Source organism: Entelurus aequoreus, linkage group LG04 (assembly GCF_033978785.1).
Source record: "Entelurus aequoreus isolate RoL-2023_Sb linkage group LG04, RoL_Eaeq_v1.1, whole genome shotgun sequence".
Taxonomy (NCBI): domain Eukaryota; kingdom Metazoa; phylum Chordata; class Actinopteri; order Syngnathiformes; family Syngnathidae; genus Entelurus; species Entelurus aequoreus.
Window position 1 is genome coordinate 90,628,744 of NC_084734.1, and position 18,370 is coordinate 90,647,113.

General features: G+C 36.2%; 1 protein-coding gene across 1 annotated transcript in view; it reads left to right on the plus strand.

The window, feature by feature from the left end:
- The first annotated feature begins 383 nt into the window (after positions 1-383).
- Positions 384-18,370, plus strand: part of LOC133649168 (trafficking protein particle complex subunit 11-like) — a 41,821-nt gene continuing 23,834 nt past the window's right edge. The window contains exons 1-17 of the mRNA XM_062046001.1: positions 384-516; positions 2,529-2,753; positions 5,005-5,174; positions 6,421-6,491; positions 7,002-7,116; positions 8,121-8,220; positions 8,322-8,395; positions 9,207-9,303; positions 9,663-9,796; positions 9,990-10,131; positions 11,212-11,305; positions 12,381-12,460; positions 13,567-13,645; positions 14,690-14,744; positions 14,895-15,040; positions 17,239-17,300; positions 17,901-18,033. Coding sequence (XP_061901985.1) covers positions 2,547-2,753; positions 5,005-5,174; positions 6,421-6,491; positions 7,002-7,116; positions 8,121-8,220; positions 8,322-8,395; positions 9,207-9,303; positions 9,663-9,796; positions 9,990-10,131; positions 11,212-11,305; positions 12,381-12,460; positions 13,567-13,645; positions 14,690-14,744; positions 14,895-15,040; positions 17,239-17,300; positions 17,901-18,033 — 1,759 coding nt within the window. The 5' untranslated portion in view covers positions 384-516; positions 2,529-2,546. The remainder of the gene's footprint in view (positions 517-2,528; positions 2,754-5,004; positions 5,175-6,420; positions 6,492-7,001; positions 7,117-8,120; positions 8,221-8,321; positions 8,396-9,206; positions 9,304-9,662; positions 9,797-9,989; positions 10,132-11,211; positions 11,306-12,380; positions 12,461-13,566; positions 13,646-14,689; positions 14,745-14,894; positions 15,041-17,238; positions 17,301-17,900; positions 18,034-18,370) is intronic.

The window sequence follows — 18,370 nt, forward strand, 5'->3', positions numbered from 1 at the left end:
CTGCTTAAGATTTAGTAAAATGACAGTGAGACTATTTATTATGTTGTGCATAACATTTACTCTTGGTCAAATGGTGACGTATTGACACCCATGAAGCTCAATAAATTCCATTGTAGTTTCCTCCAAAAATCAACACACAGGATAGCCAGCAGATGAGGCTCATTTTATACTCACACGCTTAGAAAGGAAACCAGCAAGATGCGATAGGAAATAGCCCAAATAAAAGCTCTAAGAAATAGAGACATGACACCAAAAGCAGAGTCGAAATAAGTTATGTACATACATGTTTAATACATTATCATTTGGACACAAATTAAATTCAAAAGTCAATCAAAAACGCTAAATGTTGACTTGGTGTGTTATCGTGTACGCATGCGTAGTATGGCTTGTTGGCAGATTTACTTCCGCATGCAGATTGGGTGGCAGCAGCAGACTCCCACAAGCTGCAGTTTTTGGTCTGATAGAACTCACTACCAATGCTACATGTGACCTTTCTACTTCATTTCTGAACTTAAGGTATGTTCTTGTTCACTAATAGAATATTTATGATTACGTTACACTCGTACAAATCTCAATTCAAGGTCCCGTGTGTTTCAATAATCGAGCTTGCATCTTTTTATTTTTAATGGCGGATTTGAGATATTACGTGGATGCCTAATTGTCCTTGATTGTTATCTCATGTCTGGTGTCAGTGCTACTTGGATTGCCTTAATCCATTTACTTGACGGCCGTGCGTTGCATGATGTTATTATGCGATGGCTGTTAGCATGTCGTTAGCTAGCGTCGCCCTACACTATTTGCGTGGTCGATTTGAACCAATAAGAAATTGTACAACACTTTAAATGTGTCATGTGACAGTCATGTGACTGTTGCAGCCGGATAAGACAGAGAGACAACAACAACATCAGCAAATACGATATGTACAAATATGATACGAAAAGTGATAGCAAAGAAGCAGTTAGTGAAGTAAACATTAATAACACAGAAATGACAATGAACGTTATTGCACTACAAATGAAGCAATACAAATACCAATAGAAATAGCAGTATTGATAATGAATAATAATAATTACCTCTATTATCAACAATTCAGTTGTTTCAAATGCAACAATACATATATCAATCATTCAATCAATGTTTATTTATATAGCCCTAAATCACAAGTGTCTCAAAGGGCTGTGCAAGCTACAACGACATCCTCGGTACAGAGCCCACATACGGGCAAGGAAAACTCACCCCAGTGGGACGTCAATGTGAATGACTATGAGAAACCTTGGAGAGGACCGCATATGTGGGTAACCCCCCCTATATGTAATGATAACTTGAATTACAAAAGAAAGCAGATAAATGGAGGGGAAGAAAGAGAAGCGAACTGTATTAACATTGTAGATTGTTATAGTAACAATAGGTTAAGCTTTGTCAGTGTGCCATGTTTTACCCAGTTTCCCCTAGGAGAACAGCGTTTCTATATGTTTGGTGTATGTATGCATATGTGCTTGTATATGTACAGCATATATATGTTTGTACAGTGAATGTGCATGTGGATGTATGTACTGTATTTGTGTATGTATGTGGTAGTGTATGTACCTGTGTATGTGAGTATGAATGTGTATTTGTATGTACAATATATTTGTCTCCCAGTGTGTGCGGGAGCCAAAGTACAGCCCCAGCCACCCAGAGAGCCCAACCCAAAACAGCAGGTGGGGTGCCCAGGTAACAAGGGACACTCGGCCCCACGCAGTCAGGCGGGCAAGCAATAGGATCACCAGAGCTGGGACCACCATGCCGCCCGGCAGGGCCAGCAGCAGGCCATAGACAGACGTGCCCAGCAGAGGACAAGGCACGGGAGAAGCAGGGCACAGCCAGCCCCCAAAGAAGCTGATTTAAAAAGCTGGCTACTTATGGGCTTGGGTTTCGGTTAGTAAAAGCTGCAAGTGTCATGTGTCAATGTGAGGTGCGATATGTGTTTTTTGAGGCAGATGTGGATAAACACTTTTTTCCTGGACATAGCGTGCATGTTGCATAAACATTCTTGACTTTAATTTCAATGAGCAAAAAGTAGTGCCGGTATTTTCAGTTTGAGAACACTGCCTTTGAATTTCCCTGGCTCCGACTCATCACAATTATCGGGCGCTTGTCGTGTGTCAGTGAAACAGCGTGAGTAGGTCATGATCCGCCCATCTAGCCAATCCTCATCAGCGCATTTACAATGGCGTCATCATCTCCCCAGCCCCTCTGCTTTTTCTCCAGGCAGCTGAAATGTGTCCGGAACCTGACACTTTGCGCGTCATTCAACCAAACTGTAGTAACGAGCCACTTCACATTCTCAATAACGGCAACAGCGTCGCAACGATGGGAACAGTAATTAATTAGATTACTCGTTACTGAAATAATAACGCTGTTAGTAAGACCATTATACTCTAACGCTGTTAACTACTACCAACACTTGTTAACCATAACAATGAAGAAGAGCAGTAACATTGTTCATCCAAATAAATTAACATAGGGTGTGTTTTCATGTCTTTCAGGTATTTGTAGAGAAGTAGATGATGGCAAGTTTGCAGTGTGAGCTTCCTCCAGAGCTGTGCTGTCGGCCGATGGCGTTTGTGGCTCTGACTGGTTTGGATGTGGTGTACAACGCTGTGCACCGCGCTATCTGGGATGTCTTTAGCACCAACAGACGGGCTGACAGAGTTCCAATCTCTTTCAAAATTCTCCCGGGTGACCATGAGTATCCCAAATGTCGTACTAAGGTGTGCCAATAGATAAAAGTTAAATTACTGAATGATAATAATACATGAGCATCCAATACATGAATGCTTTTAAGAAGAGTTGTAAATATTGCTGTCTCTGTGCTTGTACGGTATTTCAAAGTGAGTACACCCCCTAATGTTTCAGTGCAGTAGTCTATGTACAGCTTGAACTGTTCACTGATAATGAGTCAAAACACAGCATGATTGCCCAATTAGCTGGCAACACAAGTGAGTAACTAGATGGTTGTGTCCTGCTTACAGTCAATCATAGTTGTGGTAGTGTGCAGGAGTGCTGCTAGCAAAGGGGAGATGTGGTTCAGGGAACCATGAATGTACTATTATAGAGGCTACTATTCCCTCTCTTCGAAAGCTGGGCTGTATGTGACTTTTGCAACATGGAGCTAGGAAGACTGATAAGGCCATTAGGTACAGGCCCAAACTGATAATATATCAATTAATTGAATGACAAATGAAAATAAACTCAATAATTCTGCCGGCATCGAAAAATTGCCATATGCCGTTCGTGGTGCATGTTTCATGCAATGGCTGTCTAACAACTTTCTCATGTCATGAACTCTGGTGACCAATGAGCGTGTCAGCAGGATAAACGACATTCAAAAGGGTGAAACTAAAAAGACGATACAATCAATATATACATATGTGCAGCAAATATATACATGTAGACTGTACTGTAATGCTACTATAAACGACATAGAAACGATAAACAAATATGACTTTGTACTACTACGACTTGGATGACATTGCAAATCATGGCTGATTAGCATAATGAAGGGGCTCAATTTACGATCAAATTGTGAATTTAGCTGGCAATATCTCATACAAAAACAAAGATACAAACTTCTACCGTTTGGGGATATATGTATTTCATCATGAAGTATGTGCTGGCACCGTAACTTGCTCTGCTTGGCTTAGGTAACTTCTGTTCAATGAAGTGTGAGTCAAAATGCACACTCTTCAAAAATGCAGTAACTGCCGTGACCACCCGACAGCGACACATAGAACAGTATTAATTGTATGACAAACATTTCACACTTTACAACAATAGTTTGGTCAGAACAGAAAATGCCATGTATGTTTGTTTTCTTTGTCGCTTCCAAACAGGCTGCAAGTGGGTGCCATTTGTGCAACGCCCTCAGCATCTGAGCGTGTTTATTCAATAGCAGAACTGAATTAACGCAGTGAACCCCTTTGTCGGTCATCAACAATCTTTGTCTCAGCGTGCAGAGACGGGAGTGATACCTTACACACACGGTGCACGGACAGAGCCTCGATAGTGTCGCTGTTTGTTAGTAAGAATCATTGCAAAGTAACAAAACTTAGAAGGAAAATAAGATGATTGCAAAGCCAGACGTCCAGTGAGGGAATATTTCAGATTCAAACTGAGTGAGCAAGATGATCCCATCAAAACGGACCAACCAGCCATTATGCTAAATTTGTTGAAAAGTGATGGCCACAAATATTTATCAAAGATCTGTTTTTGCTAACAGAAAATGAGAGTTAGTTTTATGTTTGTTTAATCAAAGATTATTGTCCTTCCAATTACAATGCTAAAAAACCCACTAATGAGAATTAAAGTTTATAGCGTTTGAAAAGGTTACTTGCATTGTTATTATATATCATGATTACATTGGTGCTTAATTTGGTCTTAACATAATGCTGATAATAATATAATTTATCAACAATTTGTAGAACAATATCTCGTCCAGCAAAATTTGTTACCGGTCCAGGCCTAGTTAGATATAAGATTACTGCTTTGCATGTCCCAATATGATTAGGGCAGTGATATTCTCAACAAGGACATGTTCCTACTTGTGTTTCCAGATATTTACACAATAATGCTATGTATTGATGGTAAATGTATACTGCTGTACCAGTATCTTCAGTTCATATCAAAATAAAAACCCCAACACCAGGCATTGGAATGTTGTTATGCCATTTATTTCAAGAAGTTAATGCGACCTAGCAAAATTAACATGTACTGGATCTGGTGTGGACACCATGTTGGTTGATGCTAATATTATACTATTGTTGTGTCCTGACCTTTTGTTTAAATAGTTTCTGGCATATTTATTAGTGTTTGATAAATCTGAACTTGAATTTTTGGGACAATCCTTCTGTACACGGTCTTCTTTTAAGCTATATTTTGTCCTTTTAGGAAACACTGTATTCTACAATGGATGCCTAAATGATAGACATTGAATGTTTTCTGGATGTTTTTCTCTCTGTGTAGCGTACATCCTACGAGTGGTACATTCCTAAAGGAATCTTGAAAACATTGTGGATGAACAAGCACTTGAACCTAGTCCCAGCATTGGTTGTTGTCTTCTACGAACTGGACTGGGATGACCCACAGTGGAAAGAGAAGCAATCAGAATGTGCTACTAAGGTGGAGATTGTCAGGTATGTACAAATATTGATTTGATTGCAGTATTATTAAAAGTAAAATGAATGACACCATACCTCCGAGTTCAGTCCAAAACTTGGGAGACAAACATTTGTGCAGCAAATTCCTGAAACACAATAGTGTTCCTGTTGCATAGAATAACTTGGACCATTGTAAACACATTGGCAGATCCTTGCATTGACATTTTAACCTTGCAAGCAAACATAGAACCCTGGGAATCTCAAGGCACCCCTTTAAGAACTCTCTTTTATAGCAGTTACACATTTTTGTAGTGTGATTCATGTAACTAAGTTGCTGCTGTAGCTTGTTTATTTCAGATGCAGTTATAGTAATTTCTTCCACTTCTTTAGTTCTACTAGTAGTGTTCCTCAAGGTTCCATTTTAGGTTCTGTCCTTTTCACTATTTGGGCTATTCAACTAGTGGCCCGTGAGTTTAGTTAAAAAAAACTGTGAGAGACTAACATTTTTGCAACAGATCTTTAAAAACACCAGAGTGCTGCCATATAAATGATCTTTGACTAGCTTTTTTGCAGAAGGTCACTAAAAAAAGCAGAGCTGTCCTGTAATCCTGAAAATGTGGCCCCTAAAACAATTTGGTTGAATATCCCTGATGTACACCATTTATCAAATGTTTTAGTAGCCTTCATTAGTATACACATTGTTACATAACCACAATGGATTTGAAATAAATCTATAAACAAATCAGCCTGTGAATAAAGTGTTTTTTCAACTTCAATTAAGTTCGACAAAATTATGGCATTTACCATTTACATTGTGTAGATAACATCCAGTGATTCAACTGCAATAATTGTAATTATATTCATCTTCATATTCGTTTTTAATGATGTCCGTAGGCATAAAATGTCCATGGGCTTAAAATGTTGCTCATCAGTGTGTGTTTGGGTACACTTACTGTAGCTTTAATCCCTAAATTACTTTGTTTAGCACAACTCTAAAATTAAAGTTTGAAGTGTACATGCTGATTTATTTATTTCGAATCCATTGTGAATGGCGTTTAATGTAAAGACAAAAAGCATTAAAACAATTAACTCTCCAAATATTTGTAGCTCTCACAGTAGCTGAGTTACTAAACAAGATTGACAGGAAAGGATCTTCAGTAATAAAGTTGTTGTTATAATTTGAAGTACCAGTGAAATGTTTGGACAAACTTACTTATTGCTATATATGAGGCAATGTTAAACTTATGACTATGTATTTAGTTTGTAAATGATTTGTATTTAGGTCAAGCCTTCAAAGCAGGAATACCAAAGTGGCCGTGGTTTTAATTCAGAAGAAAACTCCTCTGCCTCCAGGTGAGGAGTAAATATGCTAGTAATAACGTCACATTTATTATATCTATAGCTGTCTTTTCAGCAGGATTGCATACCATTTAAGTATTTCATACAATGTATTGTAAGGACAAATAGTTGAAATGTTGATGCTAATATCACACAACTGGCATGCATGTATATATTTTTTAAAATAATTTTTTACAATCCTTTCTACATCCTTTGATTGTTTATGTGTATATATGATTTAACCTTCAGAGAAAACGTTTTGTATATATTATGTCTTATGTGATTGCAGGATGTACAGAAATGTTTTTTTTTTTGGATTAAGTGAAGTTGTGAAAAGTATTCACAAAGTTTTGGTTTAGGATAAACATTATATTTCAATATATTAATGCTTCTTCTTCCACATTCTTAACTTGACTTGTATCACTTTTTCATTTGTAACTTCTACTAAAAATGCAGTTATTTCTTCTTTATTTACGGTGTATATGCTGTATATTACATTAATTACTTTGTCTTGTGTTTGTGTAGGAGAAGACTTGGTGGCATCTGAACGAGCTGCAGCTCTTTGCCACGCCTGTGATTTGTCAGGAAAAAGTTTGTTTGTTCTTCCACACACTGACCACCTTGTTGGTTACATGATACGGTACTTTAATACTCCCTACAGCTGTATTAATATACTTAATTTACTGTGTTCACTTTTGTATGAACACTCCTCTAGCATTATTTTAACACAATGCACCCGAGCATGAAATAAAATAGCAATACGTTTGTATTATATGCTTTGAAATAAATATTCCATCCCAATACAATACAGAGATCACATGTTTATTATACTTGTAGTTGTAGTACTTGTAATATTGCACTTGTAGTTGTCGTGTATTATAGTTTCTTGTAATGGTTGTAGAGTGCATTGTAGTTGTACTTTAGTAGTTTCTTGTAGTTGTAATACTTGTATTAGTGTTCTTGTAGTTGTAGTACTTGTACTAGTATATTTGTAGTTTATTGTAGTTGTAGCACTTGTACTGGTGGACTTGCACTGGTGGACTTGCACTGATGTTTGTCGCAGTAGTAGTAGTAGTAGTAGTAGTACCTGTAGGTCATCTGACCACATCTCATTCTCTTGGGGGTCTTGTTGTGACTCATTCAGGTGTTTTTAAACTTGTAGTCCATTCCATTCTTGAGCAGGTCTACAATCTTTGACAGTTTGTTGGTCTTGTTCATGGTGGTGTAGAAGTTTGAATGACTGGTGTATTTTATACACATAATGAGATTATTTCAAGATTCACATTCTTTCTCTTCAAATAAAGCAAAAATAAAAATGTGTTCATATTTTTGTTCGAGTAAATGTACTAAATAAGTAGAGGATCAAATACTTGTTTTATGTACTAGTACTATGTTACATGTGCATGTGAATAGCTTACAGCAAATTAAAAAAAATCAGTATTAAATACTGTAAGTATTTTTCTTAATTTAATTCACAAAATCAAATAAGTTTCTGTCATATTTCAGTTTAATAAGCTGCACCTGTTTATGTAGTAAACGTATAAAAAGTATTATTTCAAGGTGAACCGTTAGGTTCCCTTCACAACTGTGATTAGTGCACTATAATGTATTGTGTGTAAAATAGTCTTATTTAAATCTTTGCAGGTTGGAGAATGCTTTTTACGAGCATGCTCAGACATACTATTACAATGAAATCCGCAGGGTTAAATCCCATAAGGAGTTTCTCAACAAGACCACACATCAGGTAACTATGGAAATAATATTTGCACGTTAATGTGAAGCATAAGCTTTTCTTGATGACATTTACATGATTAGTACAATATACTTTTATCTTTTTTCTTGTAGCTGCTGTTTGTTCGACACCAGTTTAAAATTGCTTTCTTCAGTGAGCTAAAGCAAGACACCCAGAACGCTTTAAAGTAAGTCATTAGTGAGTTAGTTTATCACTGCATGTTTTAAAAATCAAATACATCTGACCCATTAGAACACAGATCTGGTCTACCACATTGTTTATGTGGCCCATGAATGCCTAGAATTCTCATCATTCTTCCTAATTAATTTTTTATTTTGACCGAAAATGCATATACAGCAAACAATTACATATCTTTTATACTTGAATATTATTTAATTATGCAAAAAAAAACATTTTGTTAAAATATAAATATTGAAATATCTGTTTTTCACCCTGACTTGTGATTTCAAAGCAAGTGATCCATCAATTTGTACTTAAAACAAAAAAATGCATAGGCAATCATGTAAAAATATCATGAGTCACTTCTACATTACAATTATTGTATATTGACTGTTAAAAGCCCTCTGAGGGCAGCCATAACTGCAACATGCCCTCAATGAAAAATAGTTTGCATTATAACATTACACAGAAAAAAAATAATCTTGTATTTGAAAAATAGTCTTATTCTCTACTCTTTTGATTGTTATTAGGGATGTTCGGTAATATTGATTGACCAATATTGAGATTAAAAAAAAAGAGACGATCATATCTGTATCCTTTTTTTGGTGATATTGATTTCAGATAAGGTAATGCCTGGTTTTCTTTGCGTGAGTGATGACCTCGCCAGCAAGTGTGCCAAGTTTAACATTTACCCATATGGGATTGATTTTAGTGTAAAAGTGAAGAACATCAAAGTGAACCCTACATCTTATACAGTATCTTCAATTATGCTTGTGTAAAAAGATTGTACAAGCTGCTTGAAATGTTTTATTTTACAGGCACTACAGGACTGCTTATAGTCTTGTCCAAGAGCTCAGAGCCTACGAGTCAAACATGCTGGAGATCAAAACATTGGCAGGATTTATTAACTACAAGGTCTGTATCTGTTTGATACCCTATTCTGTAATAATCAACATCTAGCAATACCTGTATGTGTCAATACACTGGAACGGTACACATATTTGTCACACAGAGATGTAATGATTTGATTGTTAGTTGGGATGAAACGTTAAATAACAAGCAGTATCAGCTGAGCCATTAGTGAAATTAGAGCAGGAAAAGATTCACAGTTCTCGTTACTTGTAGACAGAAGGCAAGTTCAATGTTACTTACTAAAGCCACCAAAGAGAAAACATGGACATTGTAAAGAAATGTAAATGTTAAATATCCAGTGACAACACAATAGAGAAAAGAATTACAAGCTGCTGATTGTGTTTTTCTTCCTTTATTTTTAGGTGTGCCGTCTTTGTTTCCAGCACAATACTCCTCTTGATGCTATTTCTCAGTTCAGAAAGCACATTGACCTTTTTAAGAAAAAGATTGGTTGTGCTGAGCTGGCCTTTGAGCATGCAGCATGGATGTCAAAACAGTGAGTATAATATACATTAGACTGCTAAAATTTGTTGTGTGTATATTTATATTAGGGCTGTCGGTAATAACAAGTTAACTCACGTGACTAATCGCAAAATATTATCGCAATAATCATGCAATGTATTAACTGACCGTGGATGGTTTACTGAAAAGTGGGTGATGAACATTGTGTAAAAAATATTTCTTCTCAGGTTCCAGTCTTTTGGTGAGCTTTTTGATGAAGCTATCAAGTTAGGCCTGCCAGCTATCCAGACACAAAACCCTGGTTTCTACTACCAGCAGGCTGCCTGCTACAGCCAGGACAGGAAGCGACAAGCATTGCAGCTCAGTCAGGTGATTTTTTTTTCATTGCACGCTTCAATAAGCTCTTAAAATAGGAATCATCTTTTATTTTTAGTTTTAGACAAAATGTAATCATAACGTGGACAATTTGGAGTGAAACCCCAGGAATGTTTATTCCCAAAACCTTTTTGCCTGCATGGGTGAAATAATTATTGGTTGGTAGTTTGTGTGGTTTGCTTTTAATAGTGCCTTAAATCAGACTGATGTCACATGTGAGTGCTATCATTTCATACATTGATGCTATGGTCAGACTTTTTAACTAAAGTGAAAGTAAATATAAAATAGCTGCAAAACAAGATGAAATCTAAGCAGCATTGAATGGGTGCTCACCCACACAAATGTTGGTGGTGCAGAAGTTGATGCAAGTAGAAATACGGGTGTTGATTAAGCCAGCAGGGGGGGAAGGCTAAACTAAACGAATAGAAATTGAGGCGTTGACATATTAATCTCTTCACAGTGTCATCTTCATTGTACACACCAATCATGACCTCAAGAAGTGAAGTCATTCAACTTGTGTTTCCCTTTAATATGATGTTGATCAGAAAATGCCCTTAGAGGAGTACGGTAGGCTCTGTGCAAACAATTTCCTGTCGCCACTGGGCGGCGCTGTTGAGGAAGTGACCTATGTATGTCATGTTGTTCACTCCCACCAAATGACTATAAAGATCTGTGCAATACATGTCAGTGTTGAGATCATGATATCAACATGAACACATCTAGTAGCTTTAGCTTTAGCATCAGCCTGTTTTGCCAGTGACTTTAGCATTAGTTCAACTCTGCTTTGAGCAAACTAAAACAAAAGTCTTGTGACTGACTTTTGGTACAACATGTAACAAAGTACTGTAAATAATGAATATTTTATTTGATTTATATTCGTTCCTCTTGTTTATTGCCTCTATTATGGTACATATCCTCAAACAAGGAGCTTGTAAAGTTCAGTTCTGAGTTGGTCATATGGATTGTTGGTATGATGACCCACTGTGACTTTTTTCAATCTTGCTAAATTTCTTCAGCTTGATCAATTTATTTGGGGGGGTATTTACATTTGTTGTGATATGAATATTGTGTTAGGCTGGAGCGGTGTATCCTTCATCTGACCCATTGGACACCCAGAATGCAGGACTGGACTACTATGGTCAGAGACCATGGAGACAAGGACATCAGAGTAAGTCTTTAATGCATATTGACGTTTATGGCTATGTTCACACTAGCAGCACTCAATCAGATGTATTCATCTTATTCTTCTTGTGTCCACATTGATTTGATGAAAAAAAGTTTTGGCTGTTAGGATCCAAACCACTTCACATCTCTCAAAATTCATATCATCATCATATCAAATTCATGCACACGCACACGCACACGCACACACACAACCAACATTTTTGTATGTATTTGAAGTAACCGTATGCCTTTATCATGATTTTATGTCCCATCAGTTTCAACCAATATTGGATTCATTTTATCTACAGTTAAGAAACAAAGTGCAAAACATAAAACTGATTAACTTTTGTGTAAGCAGTTTTGATTATGAAAAGGAAACAAAAAACACTGTAAACAGCTGACAGGTCATTCTATGATAAATAAATATAATTCTCAAATAAGTAAAACAGTTCTCAAGTATTAGTTTTTTCGTAAAGTACAAGAATACAGACAAGTACAACAGGCATAGTTTTGAGTGTGAATGATTATTTGGTTTGTAGTTAAGTTTATTATTGGTAAAGTTAATTATTATTATTTGAAGTACAGTTTGTGGTTAAGTGTATTATTATTTGAAGGACAGTATTAATAGTTAGTTTGTAGTCATGTTCTCCATTTCTACTGAACAACTTCATCTTCAGCTTCATCTTATCCAATTGTCTTTGTTTAAGTATCGCACCTGGAAGTGTTCCCAAACAGGATACTTTTACAATGAAAGAGGCTCTTTGAGCTCTAGATTCTCCATGGCACCATCGGTAGCCATGACTACTGCTAGCCAAAAGCTGCACTAGATTTGATAGATTAGATTTGTTTACCAACTAGATGCCATAAAAACGTTCTGTTTAACAATACACGTTTGTTTTAATTGAATACAAAAAAGTCTGATTACAAATACATGTACTGTTTGCATATGTACTAAATTGTAATATTTGTGTACATAAAAAATGTCCTATATCAAAACTTATAAATGACTGTTTGAAGCCTTTGATGTGATCATAGCCTTAAATACTGGAATATTTAAAATGTTATAATTTTTCTTGTAGGTATTGATCCTCCTGACCAAGACAAAGAAAAGAGAGGAATCCTAGCGTTACAGATTAAAGAAAGAGATGTACCACATTCAGTAAGTGCATGCAATGGTACACAACACCCTTATCTTTTCAAGGGAGAAAACTGTAGGAAGTAAACTTGGATAGACTTTAGAGTAGTCAGTGTACTTCTGGTAGAGCAGTAAAGATTTACTATGCACTAAAAATGAACATTTTCGTGTAAATATCTGGAAACAAAACTGAATACATCGATAAGAGAATTGTGTCTACAGTCAAGCATGGTCGTGGTTATGTCATGCTCTTTGGCTACATGAGTGCTGCTGGCACTAGAGAACTATGGTTCATTGAGGTGAAAGATGAATTCCAACTGCAGATAGTCTCTATCCCTCTCCCTTTTTTCTTCTTGAGTTTAATTTCAGCATATTGTTGTCCTGATAAGGCCATCAATGAATTGTTTTCATGAGTAGAATGCATCTTATTATGCATTGGCGTCCTGATAAGGACATCAATGTATCTGCTTAAGTTATTTGCAGCATAGCATGTTTTGTTGTCCTAAGTCTTGTTTAGGACATTGTGTCTTTTTTCTTTAGTTGAATGCAGCATAAGCATATCAATGTATCTTTCTTTGGAAGTGACATTCAGCATACAATGCATTGTCGTCCCAATTAGGACATTAAAGTATCCTTTTTATTGAGTAGAATGCAGCATATGTTGCATTGTCATCCTATTAACGACATTAACATATTTCTCTTAAGTTATTGTCTTCCTGATAAAGACATCAAAGTATATGTCGTCTTAATTTGAATGCTGCATATTATGCATTGTCTTCCTGATCATTTGAAATCAGAGTATCCTTCCTTAATTGAGAGCAGCTAATCCCAAAGTGTCGTCCTTACATGTCATCCGACATCAAAGTTTCTTCCTTCTTTAGTAGAATGTACGATGCAGTATTGTTATATGTACCGGTAGTATAAAAAAAGGTATTGATAAAAAATATGAAATAAGTATTTAAATTTTAAGGATCTTATATAGTTATTATTGTGAAAACATGTGCAGTGTAGACTGAATGCATTAGCTCCTTCTTTCTCTGTACATACAGTACATTGAGTACTTTGACGTGTGCTGTGTGTTCAGCATTTTAGTATATACTGTATTAAAACAAAAGATTGTGTCTGCACAGGAGGTGATCATCACTCTTCTCAGTAATGCTGTTGCCCAGTTTAAGAAGTACAAGTGTCCACGAATGAAAAGTCACCTCAGTAAGTAACACTTTACTATCACAGCTCTTATTTAATTAATGTTCAGCTACACAACCACCATAAAACACACACTCTTATGACTACTAGCAACACCACAATACACGCACATTATTAAACAAACTTCACATTTGTGTTAGTGGATGTCTTCCCACACTGGAAAAAATGCCCCTCTTAAAAAGAGTAATAAAATAAAATAAAATAATACAAGTTAATTTTGCTTGACAGTAATGAGCAGACAAATCTCCCAATAGAACAAGTCAACATTGTCTTGGTGAGATTTCATGATATAGTACATTATATTTAAGCTTTAAAAACATAAATGAGCTTGAAATTAGCAATTCAAGTATTATTAGCTATACTTACTAGTATTGTGAAGTAGTTTGTCTTATAACAAACGTGTGATGCTCAAAAGTAGTATTTCTTTCCTCAGAAGATCTATAGCTTAAAAAAAAGTTTTTATGTGACATGTTTAGATATTTTGAGTAGCAATTAGAAATATACATTCTTGGTGAGATTGGGTGTTTCCATTGCATTCATCCCAATACAGCTATAATTCATCCCAATGTATCCAGCACAATGTAAATATATATACTTGCTAAGATAATTTTCACTGAGCAGGCTATAAGTCTTTTCTTTATACGGAGATGTTTTTCCCTCTCCGAAGTACATTGTTCTTCTGTACTAAGATAGTTTTTCCAAGCACTATAAGATGCATATAGAACGTGTGCTGCACTTATACTTAAATCAGGGCCCTTTGTTTTTTAACACAATTAATGTCCTTCCTAGGTGTGGTTGGTTTGTCCATCCATCCATTTTCTACCGCTTGTCCCTTTCGCTGCATTCGAGCGGTAGGCGGGGTACACCCTGTGCAAAACATAAACAGCAGAGTGTCAACTAAATTTTAATGGGGACTGAAATGAGTACAATCAATGAGAAATCTACATTTCTAAGCATTGTTAGTGTCGTTTTCGATTTGTAATTGGCTGATCAGTGCAAGTTTATTTTATAATGTATCCATGGTAACTGTTTTGCATTTTTTGCCAGTGGTGCAAATGGGAGAGGAGTACTATCATGCTCAAGATTATGCCAAAGCCCTCAAGTAAGTCATTAGTTTTTCTCGACTTTTCACTTTTACACGCTGATATTTATGTTCCTAGATGAACACATCACATTTAATTTGCTATTTTTACTTTTATGGTTTCAAAGATTGTCTTGTCAGTGAGTTGTTCTGTGCTTGTTTTGTTATCAGGCTGTTGGACTATGTGATGTGTGACTATCGCACAGAACATTGGTGTGGAATCCAGTCAGCCATTTTAACCACAGCGCTTCATTGTGCCTACCTGATGGCCAGTGTCAAGGACTACATCATATATTGTATGGAGCTTCTGGGCAGAGGTAAGTACGTAGTATTCAGACACTAAACCTCTAAGCCAGAGTGTTAATGCACAATTAAGTGTAATGTGTAGTGGTTCAGACTAGTGGTGTCTCCATGGGAGTAGGGCTGGGCGATATGGCCTTTTATTAATATCTCGATATTTTTAGGCCATGTCACGATACACGATATATATCTCGATATTTTGCCTTCTCTTTGAATTAACACTTGATGCATATAATCACACCAGTATGTTGATTCTATGTGTCTACATTAAAACATTCTTGTTCATACTGCATTAATATATGCTCATTTTAAACTTCCATGCAGAGGGGGAAATCACAACTAAGTCAATTTACCAAAACTGTATTTATTAAACAGTTATTAAGCAGTGGCACAAACGTTCATGTCATTTCCAAAACAAAAAGTGCAAATTGTCAAGAGACATTTTAAAACAAGCTATAAGTGCACTTTTATGAATGATGTCACTAAGATGACATATCAAAACAACACTAAATTAAAGTGCACTTTTTGTACAGTAAGTGCACTTTTGTGCATGATGTCACAAAAGATATTTCAATAACTGTCAAATAAAAATGAACTGCATAATAGGAAATCAAATAGTGTATGTCCTTCGCTATGTGGTAGGTTACTGCGAACGTTATCTCCTGTTGTTGACTATTTTTTCATACGGTGTTGATCTGGAAATGGTTGCTTGGGCATTTTGTTGGTGTGGTACCGGCCGAGATGTTGACATGCGGAGTTTCAAGCACTCTTCATTCTCTAGCGGGTGACTTTTCAAATCATGCTACATTGGCAGTGGTGCTACTTTTTGTAGCAACGCTTTTGCCGCATAAATGTTCAACATATTCCCGCTTGAAGCCAAACCACCGCCAGACGATGGACCCCGTGCTGTTTTTCTTGTGAATTAATTATTCCTCTATTTGTTACCAGACTCGCACCTTCTCTCTCTCGTATTACCACCCGCACCGCACCGTTAGCTTCACTGCTAATGTTACCATGTCGCTACCTCTCTGCTCCGCGGGAGCGTGTGACGTTGCACACGTGACGTATGTAAGAAGGTGCGCTTGTTTTACGTCTCTGTGAGAAGGAGAGACAAGAAAGAGTGAGAAACGCATGCAGTGTAATGCCCGCAACTATAAGCAACTGCGTGAGAACGTAAACTCGAATATCACGATATAGTCATTTTCTATATCGCACAGAGACAAACCCGCAATATATCGAGTATATCGATATATAGCCCAGCCCTACATGGGAGGTTGACCAGGTGAGTAACTGAGTTCTCTCATGTACAGCAGGTGGGTTGCAGGATGTTTTGAGATGATGTATGCAGGGCTCATCAACACAATGTTCAAAAGTCCTTATAAATGAAGTTGTTGTAATGCATCACCATCAACATTTGCTGTTAAACAAGCACTTTGGTGATTTTCTTTTATTTTTTTTTATAATTCCACACACCGTGTTCATATATTGTGAGGGATGTTACAATATGTATTCATGCATTTTAAAGGAGTATGTTACAGGATATATTATAGGGCTACAACGATTAATTTGCTTGATAAAATTGTTGCGTCGGTTAATTGTTTGAGTTTAACTTATAAAAATTGTTCACTTCGCACCGCGTGGAGTGCTCTGAATTTTAAATATGTGGACATAGTTTCCGCACGGCCACTGCAATACGGCACACATAAGAGCGGTGGTGTGTGGGTGCCGTGATCTGTGTGGCGGCACACAGCTGACTTTTTGTTTATCTTTATAAATGTACACATTATAAAAGTGCATCTCAATTTTGTTGATGTGCGTTTGGAAAAAAAAAAGGCAAGCAGAAAAAAGTTATTTATTTAGACTATTTTACTTAAAATACGCATTGAGGCTACAAAGTGTGTTTTAACGGATTACTTGATTAATCGAACACATTTACGGACGGATTACTCAATGACTAAAATAATAGCTACAGCACTAATATATTCATATATTGTGAGGGATGTTACAATATACAGTGTATGTTACAGTATATATTCATATTTTTGAAGAGTATGTTACATTATATATTTCTATATTCTGTAGAACAACATACAGTATATAGTCATATCCTTAAAGGAAACTATACCTGTATATATTCATATCTTTGAAGGGGTCTGTTAAAGTATACATTTGTATATTTTTTTGAAGATCCTGATATTTGGATGTTCTATTTCAGCTTCAACACTGACCAAGGAGCAAAAGTCCCGGATTGAGCAGAACCTCATAAAAGTTCTCAAGGTGCGTCCACAGCATGTCTATCTCTAATTTATTGTTACCCACATATAAAGAAAACCGAGTACTGTAAAAAGGTATATGTTTTGCAAATGGGAAGTAAAGACAGTAGAATTATAAGAAACATAAACCTGCAAATATCACTTATATAGTGATGTTTCTCGTATCATAATTTTAGGTGGTGAGCCCCCCTATGAAACTATCCTTCATTGCTCAAGATCCTTTATTTTTTATTGATTCATGAAATTAATTTTTACAGACAATCCACTGCTGTAATGTTTTTATGTTATTGCAGTGGAGGAAAATATGGATTCATAATTATTTGCTTCTGTTGTTGTATAAGTTGTAGATAATATAATAATAAACATGTCAATCCTTTGTATGGCTCGTATTCAAATATATGTGTTATGGCACTGAGACTGAAAGTATAAATCCATTAGACGAGCACTTAACATTTGAGGTTGTCAATCTTTTGTTTTAATTACAAAAAAAACATAAATCCATGCGCTAGAAAACTTTTATGGCATATTAATTGCAAATGATAGTGTAAATGACCGTATGCTGTATGTTCATAGTGATCATCTCTCCATGTGTTGTTTCTAACAGAATAAGATTCCTGATGCCGAGCCTCAGTGTGATCAATCTTCTGCTGCTGCTGCACGTGCAATGTGGAATGAAAGCATTACTTCATGTGGCTCAAACCAATGTATTATTGATGTGCAGGACTATATACCCTTCAGTGAGTAACACCCATTATACTGTACTCAACAGTGCATTTGACATGACATAGAATCATGGCCAATGGCTTTATTACACATGTCTAACAATGAGTCTCTATGCTTTCAAAAACCAATAGGTAGTAGGTAAGGTGCAACACTACCCATTGCTACTGGGTACATACAGTACCTTGGATAATGTTCAAATCCAACACAATAAACTGCAAACTACTGGCAGCTAATTCTCCAATTAAGATAATTGTGAAAAAATATACAAGATTATTATAGGTTGAGGTACTGTAATAATAGTTTTAGTTTGTGGTATTGTTCTCCATCTCGACTGAACAATAGCGACACATT